Consider the following 22375-nt stretch of genomic DNA (forward strand, 5'->3'; position numbering starts at 1 on the left):
AGTCTTTTGTGGATTATGGTTTATTTTGGTTCCTACTCAAAACTTCCCTGGGAATAAGGCAACATTTTTATAAGAAGTTGATTCCAGTTGCTTATTGTTTTGTGAAATCATTGATACCCGTCACTCATTTTGCTAAGGTTAGACAGTTTATGTGATTATATCAACTCAAACATGCTGCATTTTGTGGACTATGGACTATTTAGGTTCTTGCTCAAAATTTGCCTGGGAATATGGTAGCAGCTCTCAGGTTGCTTATTGTTAATTCTCTTTCACTGCTGATTTCAAGTTGGAAACATAGAGTTGTGATAGCCACTCGACAGTCAACCCACCTCAAACAGTTTCATGCGGTGATTGGGTCATGGTGGCATGTTGATGGCTTGGGTTAATTGCCTGGTGTTTTAATTCTGTCGATTCCTGCAAATAAGTTTTGGTTTTGCACATCCCACATTTTTGGCAAATATTGGATGATATGAGGCTGGCATCTCCAGGCCAACAAAGAAACCTTCTCTCTCTTTTTGTTGTCGTCGTCGTCGTCGCTGCGGATGCTAATTGGTATTGTTGCGATTTGCAAATTAGGGGAGCTTCTGCAACTGGTCGATCTCCCTATAGCTTTCTTTCTTGCAGTCTCGTGGACATGCAAATGATCCATCTCCCCGTAATTTCCATGCAGTGCTGGACAATTTACTTACACTCGATAACATAACAAGTGAGCATCCTGAGAGTCTGTCCTCGACATGTACAAGCAATCATCCCAAAGCGACGCCACTCGTGCCTGCAGGCGATCCCAAGCAATCATCCCAAAGATACTATGCTTAATTGTCCAACGCCAAGTCTTGCTCTATCAATATTTCATCCATTAGCTGTGAGTAATTGTGTCTTTGTGTATCCTTCCTATCTTGGCCTCATTTTGCAAGCTCGATCTGTTCTGAACCCACAATCCTGCAAAAACATAAATACTGGTGTCATTTCTCAATACATAACCCGTATTTCCTTTACGCCCAGACACAGATCCATCAGAAATATAAGTCTAATATACCCTCTTGGAGGGAGGCTTTTACCATTTGAATGGAATAGGATTGGATAGATGATTCCCTTCATATTCATTCCCTCCAGCACAAAAAGCTAGTTGTGACTATAGCTTGATGCATATAACTCTTGTACTCATCGAATATATTCTCATTTCTTTCTTTCCACATGTATGGAAGTAGATACTTTTTATATTTATACACTCTTACCTTCAGTCTATGATGTTTCAGATTACGGAAAGAAAAAGTCGAACTTCAAATTCACAGCATCCATAGCGAAGATCTTGATTTCTGTGTTCACTAAGTTGATGCTGGCACACGTTTCAGAGCACACTCTCTCTATGGAGGAAGTGAAATCTTTGGCAACAGTGGTCAGAAAAAATCATCGGAACCATAACCTCAGCAATAGTGGCACCATCAACTTGTCATAATAGCTGCAATGAGTTTCGCTGAACACTCCACGGCCAGACCACATTCTTAAGTTAATCCAACATGATAAGCTGAGAGGAATCAACTCAACCATGTTTCATTCCAAAGTCCAGTTTCGATTACCAATAGTCGTTACATGAACACAGCCCATCCTTGAAATGATGGAATCTCTTAGCATCTCGAGCAATGATTTCTTTGCCCACCACTTGAGACACCAACTTTATCCAAGAATGACAGTCACCACAAACCCTGAGGTTCTTGAATATTGTGATTGGTATGTCTCCCTTGTCATTGCTGCTCATGACCCCAAAGGCCACAGCCAGCTTCTCACTGTGGTAATACAAGGATCTCTCCTTTTCCAGCTCCTCCATTTCTTGTAGGACATACCTTGTGTCCGGAACATAGCCCAGTTCCTTGGTCCTTGTAATCAGCCCTTCCAACTCTTTATAGATCTCTTCTGCCTTCAGGTGGCCCCTGTCTCCCGCCATGAATGTATGGAACTCCCTGTCCACTTCGATCCAACTCATGGCTGGATCTTTCTTCAGGTTCATTCTTCTCATTGCAGATTTCACATTGATCACCTCATTCCATTGACCTAAAGATGCATAAATGTTCGACAAAAGAATGTAAGTTGCATCGTCACCTGGATCAAGCTCGAGTATATTTCTCGCAACCCTCTTTGCCATATCCAGTTTTCCATGTATTTTGCAGGCACTTAGCAAAGACCTCCACAGAACTTTGTCTGGACTCCTAAGTTTGGTTATCAGCCCTTCAGCCTCTTCCAGTTTTCCGGAACGACCTAGAAGGTCGATCATACATGCATAATGGTCACTAGATGGTCCATGCTTGTAGCAGTCGATGATGAAGGAGAACACTCGATGGCCTTCTTCAAGCAGTCCTGCATTACCACAAGCAGAAAGAACACTGGTGAATGTCGCATCATTTGGTTCCAAACCCGCTACTTGCATCATCTCAAACGCTCGAATTGCTTCCACTCCGTGGCCATTTTGTGCATAGGCATTGATCATACAGTTCACAGAAACTAAATCAAGCCCTGGCAGATCATCAAAAATAATTCTGGCCATTCCAATACGCCCACACTTTCCATATGTATCGATCAATGCAGCACAAACAAATCTGTTGCTATCCAACCCAATTTTTGTAGTGAAGGCATGGATCAACTTCCCTTGTTCGAACAATGCAAGGGCGGAGCACGCTCTCAGAGCTGTGGACAAAGTGAATGCGTTAGGCCGAACTGAATCATTAATCATGTTCTGAAGCATCAAAAGAGCAAGCTCTTCTCTGTGATTACATACCAAGCATCCAATTATAGCCGTCCAACTTACTGTATTTGGATCCGCTATGCTCTCAAAGACTTTTATGGAGTCATCAATCAGTCCACACCTTGAATACATGGTAAGGAGTGATGTCTGTGAAGAACAGCCTAGCTTAAAACCAAACTTTTCCATGACACCATGAATCGATAACCCCCACCTCAAGTCTCCAATGCTCCCACATGCTATTAGAACACTTGCGAATGTGAAGTCATTTGGACTCAAGCCATCCTTCAGCACCTGCCGGAAGAGCTGAATTGCCTCACTGTACTCTCCATTCTGGGTGTAGCCTACGATCAAAGCTGTCGTCAAGACAACGTCCTTGCTACATACTCTATCATAGATCGCTCGAGCTTCTCTCAGTTTGCCGAACTTTGCATACATATCTACCAAGGCACTACCAACAAAGGCATTTGTGGCATCTACACCGGTGATCACCAGACACCCATGAGCTGCACCGCCTTGTGCCACGAGACCGAGCTCACTGAATGCTCTAAGCACGCTCGAGAAGGTGAACTCGTCTGCCCTGACGCCCTCCCACAGCATCCGTTTATACAAATCCACCGCTTCACGGCTTCTGCTACAGCGAACGCAGGAAGATATCATGGCGTTCCAGGAGACAGGATGCGGCTTGGGCATTGCGTCGAACACCTCCCGGGCGTCCTCGATCGCGCCACATTTGAGGTACACGTCGACCAGCTTGTTTCCAAGGCTGAGGTGACGGAAGCCAGACAACTTCATATGGCGGTGGACCCGGCGGGCCTTCTCGAGGGACCGCTCGGCGGCGCATCGCCGGAGGAGGGAGGCGTAGGCGTCCGAGGGGGCTCTCGCCGCCGTGTGTTGGGTTCTGACAAGACTAGAGAGCGCGGTTTTGGGGACTCTCATTATTGCCCTTCCAATGCCGTCTCTCCCTCCCTTACAAACCGTCTCCCCGTTGTTGACGCCTTGTCAGCTTCCACGTGTAGGTAAAAAAATACAGAAGAAAAAATGTTTTATATTTATTATTCCTCCGTGGAATCTTATTTACGTATATTAGGCAGAAAAATTGGTTTCTGTTTCCTATTTACATATAAGTCCTCAAAACACATTATATTAACAACATAAGTCCTCAAATCTTTATCTGCTCATCCCATAAGTATATTTTATATTTATTATTTACTAAAATAAACTAATATTAATTATATATAATCAGGAATATAGTCAATCTGAATTTTTTGATAAATAATAAAAGCATTAAACTCTACAAGGATAGATGTGAATAATACATCAGATCAAAATTACAAGATTGAAATCGGATGGTTGACATTGAGTTGGGTTCGGAGTGACTTACAAGATTGCATCCCGACCTAACGAATCCGTCCGGAGAAATCACACGTACTACTGGCAAAAAAGAGGGTAGGAGTAGCGGAGAAGGTGACAACATCAATCACATGTACTATTGGTAGGTGGGACTACCAATAAGTTGCTTACACAATAAGTAGAATTAATGCATGCTTTTAAATATCGACCTAATTTGCATGCACAAATCGATGTTAATCAATCCGATCAGCTACCCATTGCCATGCCCACAATGAAAACACTCCATCAGGTTCAAAATCTTTTCTTTTGGATCCAATTGATCAGATCAAATACTGGTAGATAATGAAGGTAAGAAGAAGTGATCGATGGTTGACGAGTCACTTCACTTCATACCAACAACCAAATAAAAAGGGTTCATGAAAGAGAAAGATTTATATGAATCAATCAAACAACTTTTTTCCTTGCGTAAAATTGATTTAACTTAGAGAAATAATAAAAAGGGAAGCTCGGATGTCACAGAAAAAAAACAGAGTGGAAATTTACCTGGTCCTACCAGAGAGGCAGGCAATGGTTTGGTGGGGTGGTGGGGTCTTCCACAAGCACAGGATCATTCTTTCATGAAGAATTCCTTCTACGGAAATCTTGGAGGACTCTCGACCAAACTGTTTGGATAAGCAAGTCTTTTAGTTGAATTCTTCCAAGAACAAGTACATGAAACATGAAACCACAACTCATTATGTCTCCCTTAAATTGGATTATTTTTATCTCCCTCGAGTGTCTATCTCTATGTCTCCATTAACGTAAACCAACCGCCAATGTAACTATCCAACATGTTTTTAGTCTTTTTCCTTTCAGTCCTTCACTTTTTAGATTTTTCATATAACCCCTCTCGTTTTATGTTAAATCCCGTCTTATGTTTTATGGAAACACCCCTCCCCATCAATATAAATATAAGAAGCCCCCCGAGGGGATCCAAATAGCAGCAGCAGCAGCAGAGAGAGAGAGAGAGAGATGGGGCTTAGCCTGGTGTGGTTGATGGATGTGTTTGTCCGGCGCGCCTACACTGCCGCCGGCCTCCGCTCCCACACCGTCGCAGTCGACGCCGACACCACCGTCCATTGCTGGATCTCGACCTCCCTCCTCCCCACTCCCTCCTCCGCCGGAGCCGACCCCGGCCGCGGATCGAGGAGGCAGCCGAAGCCCCCGCTCCTCCTCATCCATGGATTCGGGCCCCGCGCCACGTGGCAGTGGCGCAGCCAGATCGCGCCCCTCGCCGCCCGCTTCGACCTCATCGTGCCGGACCTTCTCTTCTTCGGCGGCTCCACCACCCGGTCCCCGCAGCGGTCCGAGGCCTTCCAGGCGGCCGCACTCGCCCGCCTCCTCGACGCCCTCGGCGTCGCGCCGCCGCGCCGGGCGAGGGTTTCGGTGATGGGGACCAGCTACGGGGGGTTCGTGGCGTACCATGTGGCGCGGGCGATGGGGCCGGACCGGGTGGAGCGAGTGGTGATCGCCAGCTCCGACTTGCTCAAGGGGCCGGAGGACGACAAGGCGTTGCTGGAGCGGGCCGGAGGCCGTGGAGACGTCGCCGATCTTCTCCTCCCGCGGACCACCGCCGATATGAGGAGGCTCGTCCGCGTCGCCGTCCACCGCCCGCCTCGATTCATGCCGGAGTTCATCCTCCGCGACATGCTTCGGGTAAACGTTCATCTTTGCGCTCTCCACTTCCCTCGATCTTATTCCCTTACATCCTCAAACCTAGAATCGATCGATTAGTTCAGTCTCGCTTAGAAAGATGAGATTATTAGATACATTGATCGTCCCCAAATCATGTTCATAGAAATCAACGAAATGCTCTAAGAAACGTGGGTCCCAATGCTCACCCGCCATTGGTTGGCAGCGTGGGTCCCACGGTTGGACCCACCGTTGGTTGGCTGCTGGTGTCCGCAGCTACCAACCAACGGACTACATTCTTCCTCGGCCGAGAGAGGGGCAACGGCGAGATCATAGGCCGATGGGAAGATAAAAGCGTTGATTCTCTTAGAAAAGTGGCAGCACACATCAAAGCCTCCTACAAATCTCAATGTATTGATGACATATAGGAGGTTCTCTCACATTACAAAGGAAACCATATATGCATCCAAAGTCCATGATCTTAGCATTCATCCTTACAAATCTAAGTTTAGCATATGCATCCTTACAAAAGGCCAAGAACCTCTTTAAAACCTGCTAGTCATTATTTAACTTGAGATTTTTGGATGAATATTAAGGGATGTGTATATGTGAAGAATCTTAAATCTTACAAAGAGAAATGTAAACTCTGTCTGATCTTGACTATTATTTTCCGTAATGAAGATGTAATAGAATCTTTGTAATGTTCCTACTCTTATTTTTTGTTTAATTTAGCAAGCATTTTCTACTCACATTTGTTTTTTACTTGTTTGGGGTAAAAGGAAACACAAATTATGCCAAAAAGCTTACCAAAGTAAATATGCATGTCTGTGTGCAGAATCTGTTCAGCGATAAGCTGGAGGAAAAGCTAGAACTCGTCAAGGGCATCTCCCTCGCCAACAAAGACCAGTTCCAACTTACTCCTCTTCCCCAGGTAACAAACAGCTTTACTTTGCATGCAATCAGCTCATCAGCCCAAACCTTCTTTTGTTCTCAGTCCCTGTTCCTCGCAGCAAGTTCTGATGATATGGGGAGAGGATGATCAGATATTCCCAGTGGATAAGGCGTTCGAGATGCAAAAGTAAGTTGCCAACAAGCCTTCTTTTCCTGCTTCTGTCAATGATGATATGTTGATGACCGTGAACCAAATGAGTAAGTGCAGGCGTTTCGGAGAGAATGCGAGGTTGGAGGTGGTGCAGAAAACTGGTCACATGCCGCAGATGGAAGACGCCGGCAGGTTCAACAAGGTCGTCCTCAGCTTCTTATTAGGTGCACCCAAGTCTTCACTGTAAACTACTACATGGTGGTTGTGCTTGACGACTCTCACTGTCCAGATATGATGTAGATTAGATTCTTTTCTGTTTAGAAAAATAAGCCCCGGGCTATTTGCTGCAGGGTATTCAGACTTGAGTTCCCTTTAGTGGTTATGTATGGGAATACTACGCAAGTCTTCTTGCAAAGATGGGAGATGGGTTTGAATGGAAATTATGTGTTGAATTGGGGTTGATGAAGCTACAAGCAGCAGCATATGGCATCATCTTCTTGAGTTGCTTCTGGTTATAAACGTGTCTATCCAAATACAAACCTTCTCTTGCATGTATTCCTTCCATTATATCCTTATTATTATAACTGTATAGATATATACATAAATGCTAAAATGAATTTACATTTTTGGTAGGTAATACGAAATTGCAGGTGCATCTATAAATTTCTATACAATCATTTCAGCAAAACTATCAGGGGAACAATGGAAATATACATAGTATTTTGCTTTAGATCTATTTAATTCAGCGACTTTCGATGAATGGAATGTAGAGGAACAACATACACTGAATCCAAATACACGATAGTTTATTCTGTCAATAGCTGTTATTGAGTTAAGATAGCTGCTATTGAGTTGATGTATGCTCTAATACAAGACAACCAAAAAAAATCTCCAGTTGTAGGGTTTTACCACATCGAATCTCGATGTCATTTATCAACGTTTGCTTTGTAGTTGTTCGCTTTCTTGGGGAAAGATCCATGCAGCTGTAGTAGCAAAGAGTTGCTGACGACGAAAATGGAGCTCAAGGCCATCAACCCTCCTGCAAAATTTTCCTAGGAACTTTATTTGTTTTTCCTTCAACTAAATAGCTGAATTTTCAACCTAATTAGTTTATATCCGATCACAAACTGGAGTGTCGATCATGCTACTAAGACGTTTTGTCATGACTTACCAGAGAGTGATGGTGTCATGGCGAAATCAAAATTCGGGAGCAGCACCCCTGCCGCAATGGGGATGGCAACTGCATTATATGCCACTGCCCATGCCAAGTTCTGGTGAACTTTTGCCATTGTTGCTTGAGCTAAGGATATAGCATCCACTATCTGTAAATAAACAAGTTTTGAACTGAATCAGAAATAACAACAAACTGAAAATGATATATTGCAAATAGGATGTGACAAAACAGCAAACACCATGTGTTTGTCGTGGTTTTATCTCTCAGCTAGCTCACAAACAGATAACTTGAGGTGCATCGATCTCTCGATTAGGCATAAAAACAAAAAAGCAAGGGAAGACCAGTGCTTCGGTTTGAAGTATCCAGGAATCATTATGGCCGTTGGATACAGATTATGTAAGATGTGAGTTGAATAACAGGCTCCTTTTTAAGCGCCCATGATCTGAACCATGCCCACACTTGCACGACAAACTACCATGCAAAGATCTAATTTAGCTAGCTAGACCCCTCAGCATTTGCTGGTAGCATATAAGATGATTTTGCAAGATTTCAATCTACTCATAAGCACTCAATAGTAGAAAGACAAACATTAAACAATAGTGTGATACTTCCCTCGACACGGCTCATTGGTGGAAAAGATCCATATGGTATGGCTTGTTTCATTGTTGTTATAAAAAAGATGCAATTGCAAAAAAGAGATGAAAGGTCACATGCATTGCAAGACAAAAGAAATACGAGCAGCAATTAGCAAATACTAACATATAGTGGAATAAAGGATTGGACTTAACTGATAAACTATTACTATTGTCAATAATGTTGTTTCAAGATGCCCTAAAACAGTAACATGCTATTAATCTTCATAACACTTCTATTCCATGGGAGATTTCATTTGGTTGCTATCTAGGCGAAGGAAATTCAGAAAAAAGATGTTTTGTCTTTGTTACAGAAATGCAACAATGTGCATACAATTGTAGTATTACTGTTAGATCTTTTACCTGTGAAAGCCTGTTGCCTAAAAGAATAACTGATGCTGCATCAGATGCAGCATTCTCTTTGGCCTCAATTTGCAAAGCAATTCCAACATCAGCAAGTGCCAATGATGGTGCATCATTTATACCGTCACCAACCTTAAATTCAAAAAGAAACAAAGAAAACATTAGAATATTCCATTTGGTATAAGACTGAATTCCAAAAACAGTTGCATCATAATATTAATGCCATGATTAACGTTGTTCTAAAATGGAGTACTGGTAGTGTGTTAATATGCTACAATGAATTACCATAGCAACACTATGGCCCTCAGCTTGTAAACTTGATATGATACTTGATTTTTGCTGCGGAGTCAAAGCTGCATTTATAGTTCCAATTCCAACCATCTCGCCAACACTTGTCACTGCCTCTTCCCTGTCCCCAGATACGAGGACTGACTTTATTCCCATTCCCTGCAGCCTTTCAACCAAACAGAATACGTTTAAGCATGTAAACAGAAATGCTAAAACATCTTATACATAAACTAAGACCAAATATTTGTTTGTGATATGATCATAATATCACTAAGTATGTTTTAGAATGCTGTAGTTCATAATAAATTCAAGGACTTTTAGTTGAATAGTAGTATTTCTTAATAGGAACTTCAACAAGTTTCTATTTTAAAATGAAGCTAAAAAACAAAAAAAGGAAAAAACTCAGAATTCAATATTTTGCATCTTTTAGCATGTTAATCCATGGTGTAGGAAATATACTTGCTAACTGTAGATTTTGCATCATATCGCAGAACGTCAGATATTGCTATAGCTCCAATTATGCCTTCATCTTCCTTCCCAACATACACTACTGATTTTGACTGTTTTGATGATGTTGCCATGCTAGATGAAAGGCATCCCACACGATTTTCCAGATCCAGCAATTCAGATGTTGAAGCTTTTTTCTGAAAACGTTCATGAACCCAGTCAAGCCTACCAACTGCAATTAGAGATCCATCTACTTCTGCTAAGGAACCAAAACCAGGTTCTGTCAGTTGTCCACTGGTACTAGGGACTCCAAAATTCAGTGACTCAGCTTTATCCAAAATAGCCTTGGCAATTGGATGTGATGCCGTCTTCTCCACGGCAGCAGCTAGTCGGAGAATTTCGGATTCTTCATAATCCAAAGAAGCAATAGCGGTAACAACAGGTTTTCCTTCTGTAAGAGTTCCAGTCTGTAAGTTTAGACAAAAGATTACAGGATAAATATTAGTCACTTAGCAGAGAAAACTCTCACATGTTAAAATGCTGTTCCTTCACTTAATAATACCTATAAAACGAAATGAACATTCAACCATCAAAAATACCTTATCTAGTGCAATGACATCTATACCAGCCAACCGTTCCAAGACATTACCTCCTCTGATAAGAAGTCCTTGTTTTGCCCCTGCTCATGAAATTGACCTATCAGAATAGAATGTAGTTCATCCAAGAAGCCTTGATTGATTGATGGACAGATCTTTAATACTAGGACATTAGCACATTGTTCAACAGTTAAAAAAGAACAGATAATACAGAATGGTCGAAGTCTTCATGTGGAGAAAACAGTCTTTATAGAGTAACAACTATATGCATGTACATGCAAAATTAACAACAAAAGCACATGCAAGATCAAACAGCCATTCATGCTCGATAGCAAGTTCATGTACCAAAACAAATGTTGTTCACTGAACACATCAGAGATTGATCCATCTCAAAATGATCTATAATGCACTAAATTTGTCCACCATTTTCGGGCTAAATGTAGAGCATAATTTTTTTTTTATTTTCTACAGTTCATCATAGTATCTTCATAACTAAATTCAATAAATTAAATATATTACCCATAGAAGTGCCTACTAAGATGGCTGTTGGTGTAGCTAGACCCAGCGCACAAGGACAGGAAACTACCTGTAAAGTGCAGGCCATTAGTTCAGCAAATAGATATACAATAAACACCTAGTGTGAACTTAAAAAGTCAAGTAAATTAAAACTGCATGCAAGTTAAGGGGCAATCATCAACTTTTCATCTGAAATATAGCATCTAAAGCTAATAAATAACTATGTGGTAATTTATCAAGATAATTTTAAAAAAAACCCTGTTCATGTGGCCTTGATATGATATAGTTGTAGACTAAACGGAATTGTTCATATATACTTACCAGTACATCCACAGAGAGTTTCAAGCTCAAAAGCAATGGATCTGCATCAGGACCTGCAATATCATTAAGCAACACATCTGGAAAGATGTGTGTTCCAATATAATACCTGAAAGATGTGCAGAGAAAAAACTATTATTTATATCTGTTTAATGCAAACCATGATATTGAAGAACTTATTTTTATTCATTTTCATCCTCAATCAACAAATAAGAATATAAGCCAATTAATTCAGATTTGTATCCTTACTGGAACCACTCAAAAGTGTCTTCCATAGGCATGCAATAATTGATTATCAAATACCAACTAAAAAGCCAAACACACACCAGAAGGCAAAGGTTGCAGCAGATAGTGTCATCACACTGTACACAAAAGGTCCTGCAATTGAATCTGCCAGTCTTTGAATAGGTGCTTGATGTGCTTGTGCTTCCTCAACCTGCAAAAATCAGAGCATTCAATTAAGAGGAAAGAAAACATTCCAACAAGAATTTGAGAAAGTATTGGATACTGACCATGCGAACTATTTTAGAGATAGTTGACATAGCACCAGTTTTCACAGCTTCAATTCTTAGAGGTCCATCCTGCAAAATAAAAAACCCAACTAGGTCTCATATAGAAGTTATATTAACATTAACATGGAGAAATCACAGAAATCATTCAAGGAGAACAACATTTTATTAAAAGCATTCAGAAACCAAGAAATATCAGGCTAGAAACCCTTAGTTTTAGAACAAAGAAACTAGGAGCACTTCAACCTTAAAAGAGTACCTTAAAGAACTATTTCAAACAAATTTCCCTAGCTATAATCAAGCACTTCATAGAAATATATCGATCACATGCAATATTTTACAGCATCTAGTCTTTTGCTCAAGATTTAGGCACAACTCACTAAAGTTGGTATATAGTTTCATGAATGAGCATACCCAGTTAACTGTTCCTGCAGAAACACTGTGACCATGTTCCTTGAATACAGGAAGAGATTCACCTGTGAGCATGGATTCATCGACAACGCTCCTACCTCCAAGAACTTTCCCCTGCATCCAAAATTATTTCAGATAAATATGTGGTTTACCAACAATCAAGTCTGGACAAGTTATGAACCAAAAGATGAAAAAAAAAAATCCCATTGATTTTCACAATAATCATCCCTGACTTGTAAATTAGATAATTGATTAGACTCACATTCTGTAATCAAGTCTGGATGAGTTATAACGTCAAATAATAATCATGACTTGTAAATCAGATGGTTAATTAGAATCAAGTTTCACATTTAAGTCTGTATGAGTTATGATGTTAAATAATCATCAAAGACTTGTAAATTAGATAATTGACTCCAATAAACTGATTAGAAGTTTGCTGTTGTTGTTATAGATGCCTCTATGTTAAAAAGCAGAGAAAGAGCAACATGATAGGTATAGGTGTTTAATTAACAAGTAAACTTAGATAATAAGAAAAAAGACACGTACTATGAAATGAGTTGGAGGCAACATTTGTGTCTTATGTCTGTCTCTAGATATGTTATAAAAGCAGAACAGTGAAAAAAATTGAATTTTAAACATACATCTACGGGAATTGTTTCCCCTGGCAAAACCAAGATCGTGTCTCCAATACGAACATCATCAGTTGGAACTTCAATGCTAATTGCATCAGCACTCAAGAAGCTGTCAGATGTAGGATTCTCTTCAGGCGATGAGATTATTAATCGTGACTGAGAGGAGACCAATGACTGCAAGGAAGTAATTAAATTTGTCAAAAATACAATCTTTTCTGAGAGACTTATGATTACATTTTTTCTTTATATAGATAGAATTAAAAGTTAAATCATTTTCTTGCTACATTGTAGAATTTAAAGTAGGCATTTACAGTGAATATAAGTGAGCTGTTAAGAATAATCTCTCTTCATCTTTCTCCCTATTGAGATGACAATGCAGGGAATAGAATGATGATGATTTTCCTAGCTGGAACTGATATGATAATGTCAAGTGCAACTGGCATGATAGGAGAAGCATAATGACTAGTAGATTCTCAACTTGACTATAAATGCATAATGATGCCAAATGAACTATCTAGACAAAAGATGAAGCTAATATCAATTTTGCTAGAAATGCACAACTATGAGAAATGAATTAACAGATAAATATGGAGCTAATACACATAGCAAAAACAAGGCTTACCAAGAGTTCATTCATATCACTGGATGCCTGTAGTCTAGCCCTTTCTTCGAGAGAACGTCCAAGAAGTACAAAACCAAGAAGCATGACCTGCATTCTACAAGACACTCTGCCTGAATGAGATATTACCAGTAAGTACACAAGTGTCAGCATTCTTTGACTATGTGGTTTAAGAATCAGACTTGGCCCCTGAATTTGATTGTAGAAAAAATAAATTGCTGAATGCTGTTACACAATAAAGAAAAAACCTATGAAACTCTGGTAAATGTGGCACAAGATTTCTTTTTAGATAATGTAAAGTGTAAACGACTGCTAAATACAGGTTTCGGTCAAATCCAACCTTTAATTAGGACAACATGATGTGTTCATATGTTAGCTTGACTGGTAAAGAGTTTGTTGGATTATCGTAACGTCCTGGGATCAACATCTGCCTTCATCATTTACTGTTTTTGGCAAGGCAATAACACAGTTCATGGATTTGTGCCATCCACTGGATATACACACATACAAGAGCAGAAACATATATGAACCATGCCAACCGAGGATCCATGTAAACATGACTAAGGCCATTTTGGCAAAAGCGCATGACATTCCTGACTTTGATCTTATTAATACCCGTATGAGCCAAAAAATTTGTGTATCTTCACAGAACCTCACAAGGGACGAGAGCTAGGCACGAGAGCAAGTGAGGACAAGTGTGGCTGCGATAAATAAATTTGTGCATTTGACTTCTACGGTTAGGATATTCATGATACCGAATCATATAGTTAACATGAAGTGTACCCACAAAATTTACAACATGTATACCTTTCTCCACATTTTTTCCATAAAATTTGTTTCTCTTATAAATGAAATTCTTCAAAAGCGGTAATTTTAATTAGAAATTTGAAAACGAAATTCTTCCAAGTTCAGATTTGCATAAAAAAAAATTTCTATCAAAATCTTTTCATCATTGGACAAAGTTTTAAAGATTAAAATACAACTAACCGGTTCATCAAAAAAAGATGCTTCCCACTGAAGGCCTGGGTTGAGCAGCGACATCTGCAGAAGTTAAAAGAAACACACAATTAGTAAAGATAAGAAAAATATGATTGACCATTATCAACAACAGAAAAACAAATGAACAAGACAAAAACATCATCCAATAGATCAAGACAACAGCTATCGCTTGCCGAAACTGTACTTACTGCACTAATCAGGAATGCAGCAATGGATCCAAATCCCACAAGAGAGTTCATATTTGGTGAGGCATTTGCAAATGCTCTGAGACCATCCAAAAGCAATTCTACAGTTGTGGAACATTTATAGCAATATTCAGACAATGGAAGTAGATCTCCATAACAGAATAATCCAGTCCTTTAAGACTATTTAGTTATGCAAAATATATTAAATGCAATAAAACCTACTAACGAAGAATAAATTTAACTCTTATGGATTTCTGTAATTTTGGGGTCTATAGAAGAAAGTGATGCAGTCATCATATACACCATGGTCTAGATAATCAAAACCAAAAGAAAGAAAGAGAGAGAAAAAGTGACGGAACTAAAGGCCCAAAAGATTTTAACTGCTAAGAGTTATTATGAATCCAGGCTACCACTTCAATGGCACTCGGAAAATAACTAGATGTGCTTTGATAGGCAAGTTTTTTTGTCTCTCTCCTGTGTATGCACTCTTTAGTGAATTTTGTGAACACCCGAAATCACCCTCAGTTTTAAAGTCATTAAGTAGCCCATAAGTGTTTCCTAAACAAACCTCTCATCCGGCAGTAACCAGAGAAGACATCCAAAAGAAACAGGTCAGTGAAAGACAACTGCAATTTGCTCAAAAAGAAAACTAAGAAGAAAGTGATCAGGAAGAGAAGTCAAATCAACTAATAGGTGCTTATATATACAATCCTTTTTCTCATGCATAGCAACCAAAAAACAATGACACATGAACTGTAATGTAGTTAAAAGTTTGTGATTCTGTTGAACAGAAAACCCTTCATGTAAGTTTTTGCCATTGCAATCTGCTGATATAGCAAAATCTATCATGTGATTGTCCGTAAAAAAGGGTGATGGCAGAGTTGCATTGTGCTTATACAAACTCCAGAAAGCACAATGTTGACCAGCATTGCATTAAAGAACTTAACTGTAAAATGCTTAACAGAGTGAAATTTCATTTTTTGTTTGTCATCCCAAAATTTCAATCAACTAGCTTTCATAAATCTTAGGCATGCAGTGAGGCTATCCAGAAGTATCATTTACACCTTTCAGATAAAGGATGCAAAATATGCAACATATATTGAGAAGCCTTACAAAACATGCACAATGCAGAGCCAAGGAGAGTAAGCTTATGATTTACCTCTACCAGGTCCGAGCAATGACCCCAAGGCGATACCACATTTCACATAAGAATTGTGCAATATATCCAAAAATGAACCTGTATCAGACAACAACCATTATGCACGCATCATTGACCATATCAAACATTCAACTAAAGTAGAAAACTCTAAATTGAATAACTTTAGTTGCTGAATTTTATCTGCATCTTTCAAAATATCAACACCAGAGGCAAAAAGATCTCCATTTTTGGTATTGGGCGAGAATTCCTCACCGTGAGCGACGTGAATCCCAAGTGAATGCAACAAATGAGTGCCGTGAGACCCGCAGCACAGCGCCACCAGCGTCCACGCAAACGCGACACGGTTGCGGCTCGCCGCGAGCAACTTCTCCTTCCTCTCCGCCATCTCCCTCCACTTCCTCACGTTCTCCTGCACCCCCAACCCCGTTCTCCTCCGCTTGGACGGGAAACCGCACTGCGCCAACCTCTCGGCCAGCTCCTCCGCCACCCGCTCCGGTTCGTCGCCGCTCGTCCCGAGCCGAACGGCCGCGGTCTCGGTCAACATATTGACCGCAGCTGAGTCGACTCGGTCGTCAGCCGAAAGGATCGACCGGACTCGGGCGGCGCAGGCACCGCACATCATCCCGCCGACCTCGAGGAGGACCGAGGAGTTCTTGACCTGCTCCTCCTGCTGGGGTTCGCCGGACGTGGCGGCGCCGATCTCGACGGCATTCGGGCGGGGGAGGCGAAGGGGACCAGCTGAGCTAGGCCGCCGTAAGAGGCGGAGGTGAGGAGGAGTGATCCGGACAGAGCGAACGGGGCTGAGGTGGATCTTAGGTTTCGGGCTAATGGAGACTCGAAGGAGAGCAGCCTCCATGAGAGAGAAAGAGCGAAGGAAAGAGAGAGAGAGAGAGAGAGAGAGAGAGAGTCCCTTCCGTGTCCAATTCAGAGGTAGGAGGAAGAAGATATAGAAAAAGGAGAAGACTCCGAGACACGAAGACCTCTCACCTGTTCAAAGACCAGCACACGTGTCGTGCGTTATTGAAACACGAAGCACTGGGTAAGACGATGGGTGACGGACAGGGGTGCGCTAAGTAGTTGGTGGCCGTTGGTTTTCGACCACATTTTTCTTGTGTTCGCAAGCCAGCTAGGATGCGAGCATCGCCGGTAGAGTTACCGCCTACTGCGATCTGCCGGGTCTTAAACGGGTGAAAGTGGAGGGGAATATCCTCCATCTAAATCCGATATTGGTAGCTCTTGTTCGACGTGTATATAAGCTTAGAAGTGGATACGGGTGTGGTTCTCTAATACCCGACCGGTTTTCACCGACATGGTGAGCTTCGAGTTCGTCTGTCGTGCGGGTGATGCGTTTGCTTGATATATTGGATGAGGACGGCGGGTGGATTAGTCGAAACACGTGGTATACAACGTGACCTGATTAAATAAATGAAGGCAAGATTAAACTATACCTGCCTGATCGTTCGAGAAGAATGTAGGGCCCGTTAAAGTCATCCATTAAAAAGGCAGGTAAAAGCACGGGTTTTAATTATGATGGTAGAAAAAGTAATATTAATTAATTTTGGTCAAACTAAAACTTCAAGACAAAAAAAAATGAATATTAAATTACATAATCCCAATTTTAGCTGAGAATATATTTTATGGCCACGAGATCACTATGATGGGGAAGACCACTAATTTTACATGGACATTATACCGCATTGTTGGTCTTCGAACTATAATGGGTAGATAGATGACAAACAGGAATGGTCGATATGACTCGGATAGAGATATTGGTACGGCTCAAATGTAATCCAATGAAGACATCTCACATCTCTACATGTTTTAAATGTGGAAAGTGGTAGTTGAATAATTATAAGGAATGCATTTGGAAGGATATTGGTTGAATGGTACTGTTTTCTAATTTATCTTTTTTAAGACACTATTAATTATATATATGATATATATATATATATATATATATTTTTTTTTTTTTCTAAGTGATGAAGATGGGATTGGAGTCCTAAAATCTTTTTGAGCTTCTTCTAAAAATATCTCAATTTTATTTATTAATATAATACCCTAAATGTTCTATCTACATAATAAAATCTTATATTTTAAGAGTCTCTCTAAGTTTGTCAAGTTTCTCCAAGTTTGTCTTTGATGATGATGATAATTTCTTCCTCGTCCTAACTCTTATTGAGATGACTAATACTCTTTAGTCCTTAGCTTGATCAATCATGAACATCAACTTGTATCATAAGCTTGAGGTGTCGACGTAGCTAAAGTAAAGTTTGCATTGCCCAATCAGGTTATGACTTACTATCTCGATTTTCAATCGTTAGAAAATTTAAATAAATCATTGAATTCTAGATGAAGATAAAACATATCGAACGATCAATATAAAATAGAGATACCTATGATGAGACAAAAGTAATAGGACCTCGACGAAGGTAATGTTGACGATAGGGAGAAAGACATCGATGGCCATAAGGGATATTTAGAGTTTTAGAATAAAATAAAAATATTAAATAAAAATTAAAATATGAGTGTATCATTCGTAAAAATTTTAAAATGAGTATCTTTTTTAAGTTGATCACTCTATATAATATATTAAAACTGAGGGAAGAACAACTTATTTTCCTATTTTAAAGAGTTTAAATATAAAAAAATGGAAAAACTCGTCGCCACTACAACATCCATCCGTCCAATATGAAAACTCGTCCATCGGACGGCCATAAGTTGCCCAACAAACGTTATCCGCTCCCTTCTAATGCCCATTCATCTCCCCTCGACTCCAAACGAAGCAAGAAAGATGGCTCCTTTGCCTCCCTCAACCGCCGCCGAGTCCCCGCAGGCTACAGCCGCCCCCTTCACTGGACTCCTCTCCTCCGCCTTCCACCACCTTCCCTTCTCTTTTCCTCTCCCCCCGCCGAAGCTCTCCGGCCTCGACCATGCGGCGACGGCCCACGTCGTGGGCCCCCATTCCTCCCTCCTCTCCGCCGCCGAGCGCTGCGTTAAGACGTTGGCCGCCGCCCTCTCCGAGAATCCGTTCTTCAAGCCCCTCCTATCCACCCACTACGAGCTCCAAAGATTCTGCCAGGTTAGGTCATTGCTGCTCCTGAATTTCTTCAAGAATCTTTCGAAGCCCATTTGGAACAACAAAGTTCGCTATTTTTTTCTTACTATGTTCAGTCATTTGGGGAATTCGATAACTAGTAACGGTTTCGAAATCGACGTAGAACCTTAAATGACTGCCCCTTTTTGCACCCTCCGGAGTTCTTTCCCTGGCTCTCTGAAGCTTGACTGAGATACTGACAGAAGGAGCACAACAGAATTTGATACTTCTATTGTTCTTACTGTTTCTTTAATCTTTGGTGCATTTTGATTATTCAAGTGAAAATGGTGTCAATACAGGCGTAGAACAAACAATGTTCATTATATGCTTTGATAAAAAGGCGAATTTTGTGATTGCGTTATTTGGTTATTGCTTCCAGATGCGTTTCAGAAGCCCTAGGTTCGTGAGTTTACCTTCTGGCCACAGCTTTGCAGCAATATTGCCGGGAGACTCAGTAGCTGGGCTGGTGGTGACCAATGGCATCATCAACTTCTTGAACATATACAACACTCTGCTGATAGTAAGGCTGGTGCTAACGTGGTTTCCCAACTCTCCTCCGGCCATTGTCAGCCCTCTCAGGTACAATTCTTTGTGCATTGTGGTGCTGTAAGTTTAATGGATATCAGACTTTGGATGGGTAGTATATTAATTTGCACATAAGGCGGCTAGACTTGCTGAATTGGTCACTGACATCTGATGTTGGTTTAGGTGAATCAAAAGGGATGTTATAGGTTAAAGCTGACGCAATACATGGCACTAACGCTTTGCATCTTGTAGGTTTTTGTTAAATTTTAATCATCACATAAATGAGTTTGAAGGTAATTATTTGATGTGTCAGGGATGGGTACTTGTCTGTTGAAGGCTGAAGTATTAAGATATACTGGGTGAACTTTTTTTAAGTGCTGAGGAATCTACTATCATGTACAAATACGCTGGACTGTGTTTTTCAGAAGAACATCAGTAATCTACTTTGTTACACATCCTAATCTTAGCTGCATCTAGTCTATCTTTAGTAAATGAATTAACTAAACATTGCGAAACAAATAACCATTCTAAAAGAATTGAAATTGGTTCTGGTTAAGTTTGTATTGCTGTGTAACATGTACAAATATTACAAGACAACTAATTGACGTGATAAATCATCCATCTTTGGATCTAATTGAAGTGTTGACTTATTTGTGCAAGTCACAAGACAACTTATTAAACTATGTAAGCACTTTTAATATGTAGCACAAGAAGGTTCATTTGCCTATGTTATTCTCATCAATATGGCATTATCTTTTAGATCAAGTTATTAACCATAAGTGAGTTGGAGTCATTAATTGTCCGGGACATTATACAAAGGGGTGAGTGTTGCTAGAAACAGGGAACAGACTTTTCTCCAATCTTTTGTTCTTCATGAGTATTTTTATATCAAGTAGCATAAGTACATTTGTTCAAGCTTTCAAGTCCATATCCATTTACAGAAACTCTGAAACATGTAAAAGAGGCAATAAAAGATGGCAAATACTCTTTGTTCTGTATAGAATTCATTTTATGCAGAAGTATGAGAGCACAAGCGTATGCAGGAGCAAATATGCTTCCAGGATGTAACCAAAGGCATTTTGAAGCCTAGCTATTTGTGTCTAAAATTGACCAACTTTGCTGTTCCTAGTCTTGATGTCTTAAATCTCACTTATTAAAAATTTTAAATTTAGTTCAAGAAAATACACCCAGAAACTGTATTCTGGAAGTGATTCTTTGGCATATATGTATGAAATGCTTTGCCAATTCAACAGTGTTGTATATTTTCTTGTTTGATCGTTTGCATACCTTAAGCTCAATAACAAGCAAGTTGGTTTCATTTGAGTTAGTAAGTCAGCGACATAAATGCTTCTCTTGGAAGTTGGCATGTCATTTCAATTTCAATATGTTCAACCAAAACACTTTAAATGATATTAGTTTTAGTACTGCTTAAATGCAAATTTGTTAGTTGTCCTGTTGCTTGAGATGACTTTATGTTCTTTTTGCCTCAATTTCTGAGACAAAAGTACTTGTGTGTTCTCTTGTTATGATTTTTTCTCTGTTTTTTCTTCAGCACTATATGTGATCCCTATCTCAACATTTTCCGAGGGATTATCCCACCACTTGGTGGAACACTTGATCTTTCCCCCATCCTGGCTTTCCTTGTTCTCAACGCCTTTACTAGCACTGCTGCTGCTCTTCCAGCTGAGCTTCCAGGCGCTATAACATCTCAGCAGAATACTTGCAAACAACACTGGTCTTTTAGCCTTACCACGACACAAGAAAAGTGGCTGAGAAGGATAAACAGCAAAAGACCCAAGAACTCAGATGATGTCTGTTAGGTTATGATCCTACTACTCTTTGTTTGTATGAGACTGCATAACGTTCAATGTCTGTAAAAAGTCTTTGTTCGTATGCATTATTTTTCGTCTTAATGATTCAATCTCAGTTTTTGCGCATTATCTCATATCATGACATCTTTTGCTCTACTATCAACTAGTTAAGTCTACTATCAGCCATTATCTCATATCATTTTTGCAGAGTTTGAATGTAGCACTACGTTATACTCTCCATTGTTTTTTATTATAACATATGATATGTTTGCGTAATTCAACCATGACTGATGGTACATGAATTTAATATGTTCTACAACACTTCATATTGCAAACAAGCAGATCGAATGTTTGTCGTCATCCAATTCCCATAACAAGTGGTCGAGTGATTTAATGAATGCTTCAGGCACCCATAAAACACACAAGTCAAAAAGAACAGCCACATCAGCTCATGTTTGTTCCTTGGGTTTCTCTCTTTGTTGGTGTTGTCAGGATGGCCATGGCCTTCCCTTCACTTGTTCTCGCTTCCCTTCTGCCACTACACAGAAACTGCTACTTCCAGCGAGTGATGAAGCTTCAAGGAGTGATAGATGGAGCATATGGGTGCATGCAATCTTTATTTTTATGCTAACAGAACCTTTCTTGAACCAACTTTAATCCCTTAAGTTTCCAATGACAAGTTATTTATCTTGGAAGGTAAAGCATCACTTTTGTTTGGTGTAGCTCATTTGAAACTGTTTCCTCTCCGTTATCTACCAGTAAGTTTGTTCCTGTTTTCTGATTTCATATTTTTAATATAACTTTAATATGTTTGTTCCTGTTTTCTGAATTCATATCTTTAATATAACTTTAATATGTTTGTTTCTGTTTTATGAATTCATATCTTCAGTAAACCAAATAGAACTATAAGAATCAGCTGAGGGAGACATTCACAGCTGTATCGAGTGATACAAGGAAGCACTCTTTGATGCTTTCTGCAGAAACTGTACTCGAGTATCCTTCAAAGCAACCGTAGGGGTAAGATGAACAAGAAAGATAGCTTTTTTGTATACATTTTTTTTGCTTAGAACAAGTATCAGATACCCTTTCCTGAAAACATTCTACCAACCGAAAGGAGTTGGCCTTTCAGAAGGAATCAAGATACAAGGTTTAGACAGAGGCATGCTCGGATGAATATTACATCCTCCAACTTGTGGGGAAGTGGAGTGAGGGATGGAGCTGGCTACATTGAAATTTCAAATAGCACTTAGTGCCATGAACATGAACCTTGTTACTTTGATCTTCGAGTTGGTTTTAT

The 22375-nt window shown here is 40.1% G+C and overlaps 4 protein-coding genes across 5 annotated transcripts; 2 read left to right on the top strand and 2 right to left on the bottom strand.

Moving 5' to 3' along the window:
* Positions 1-1161: 1161 nt before the first annotated feature.
* On the bottom strand, positions 1162-4904 carry LOC135620163 (pentatricopeptide repeat-containing protein At5g65570-like). Its single transcript, XM_065122870.1, has 2 exons — positions 4631-4904; positions 1162-3740 (listed from the first exon to the last, which is right to left on the bottom strand). Exon 2 carries the CDS (start codon positions 3671-3673, stop codon positions 1574-1576), a length of 2100 nt encoding a protein of 699 aa, XP_064978942.1. The 5' UTR covers positions 3674-3740; positions 4631-4904; the 3' UTR covers positions 1162-1573.
* A 194-nt stretch (positions 4905-5098) lies between these two features.
* LOC135581290 (uncharacterized) lies at positions 5099-7292 on the top strand. 2 transcript variants are annotated; one of them, XM_065122871.1, is made up of 4 exons: positions 5099-5782; positions 6594-6689; positions 6769-6836; positions 6918-7292. In XM_065122871.1, the coding sequence occupies exons 1-4, from the start codon at positions 5099-5101 to the stop codon at positions 7045-7047; spliced, it is 978 nt and encodes a 325-aa protein (XP_064978943.1). In that variant the 3' UTR covers positions 7048-7292. The 2 variants fall into 2 exon arrangements, with proteins under 2 accessions (XP_064978943.1, XP_064978944.1); XM_065122872.1 differs by having other exon boundaries at positions 6753-6836; positions 6918-7057.
* Positions 7293-7511: 219 nt separating this feature from the next.
* LOC135620162 (copper-transporting ATPase PAA2, chloroplastic-like) lies at positions 7512-16572 on the bottom strand. Its single transcript, XM_065122869.1, has 17 exons — positions 15901-16572; positions 15649-15726; positions 14493-14590; positions 14293-14346; positions 13309-13395; positions 12696-12860; positions 12058-12168; positions 11647-11715; positions 11461-11570; positions 11138-11243; positions 10820-10886; positions 10304-10383; positions 9717-10171; positions 9255-9423; positions 8970-9101; positions 7972-8122; positions 7512-7839 (listed from the first exon to the last, which is right to left on the bottom strand). The coding sequence occupies exons 1-17, from the start codon at positions 16502-16504 to the stop codon at positions 7727-7729; spliced, it is 2649 nt and encodes an 882-aa protein (XP_064978941.1). The 5' UTR covers positions 16505-16572; the 3' UTR covers positions 7512-7726.
* Positions 16573-18414: 1842 nt separating this feature from the next.
* Positions 18415-21212, top strand: LOC135620164 (ylmG homolog protein 2, chloroplastic-like). Its single transcript, XM_065122873.1, has 3 exons — positions 18415-18727; positions 19122-19321; positions 20820-21212. The coding sequence occupies exons 1-3, from the start codon at positions 18440-18442 to the stop codon at positions 21085-21087; spliced, it is 756 nt and encodes a 251-aa protein (XP_064978945.1). The 5' UTR covers positions 18415-18439; the 3' UTR covers positions 21088-21212.
* Positions 21213-22375: the final 1163 nt, after the last annotated feature.

The sequence above is a fragment of the Musa acuminata genome, chromosome BXJ2-8, assembly GCF_036884655.1.
Source record: "Musa acuminata AAA Group cultivar baxijiao chromosome BXJ2-8, Cavendish_Baxijiao_AAA, whole genome shotgun sequence".
In the NCBI taxonomy this organism is placed as follows: Eukaryota; Viridiplantae; Streptophyta; class Magnoliopsida; order Zingiberales; family Musaceae; genus Musa; species Musa acuminata.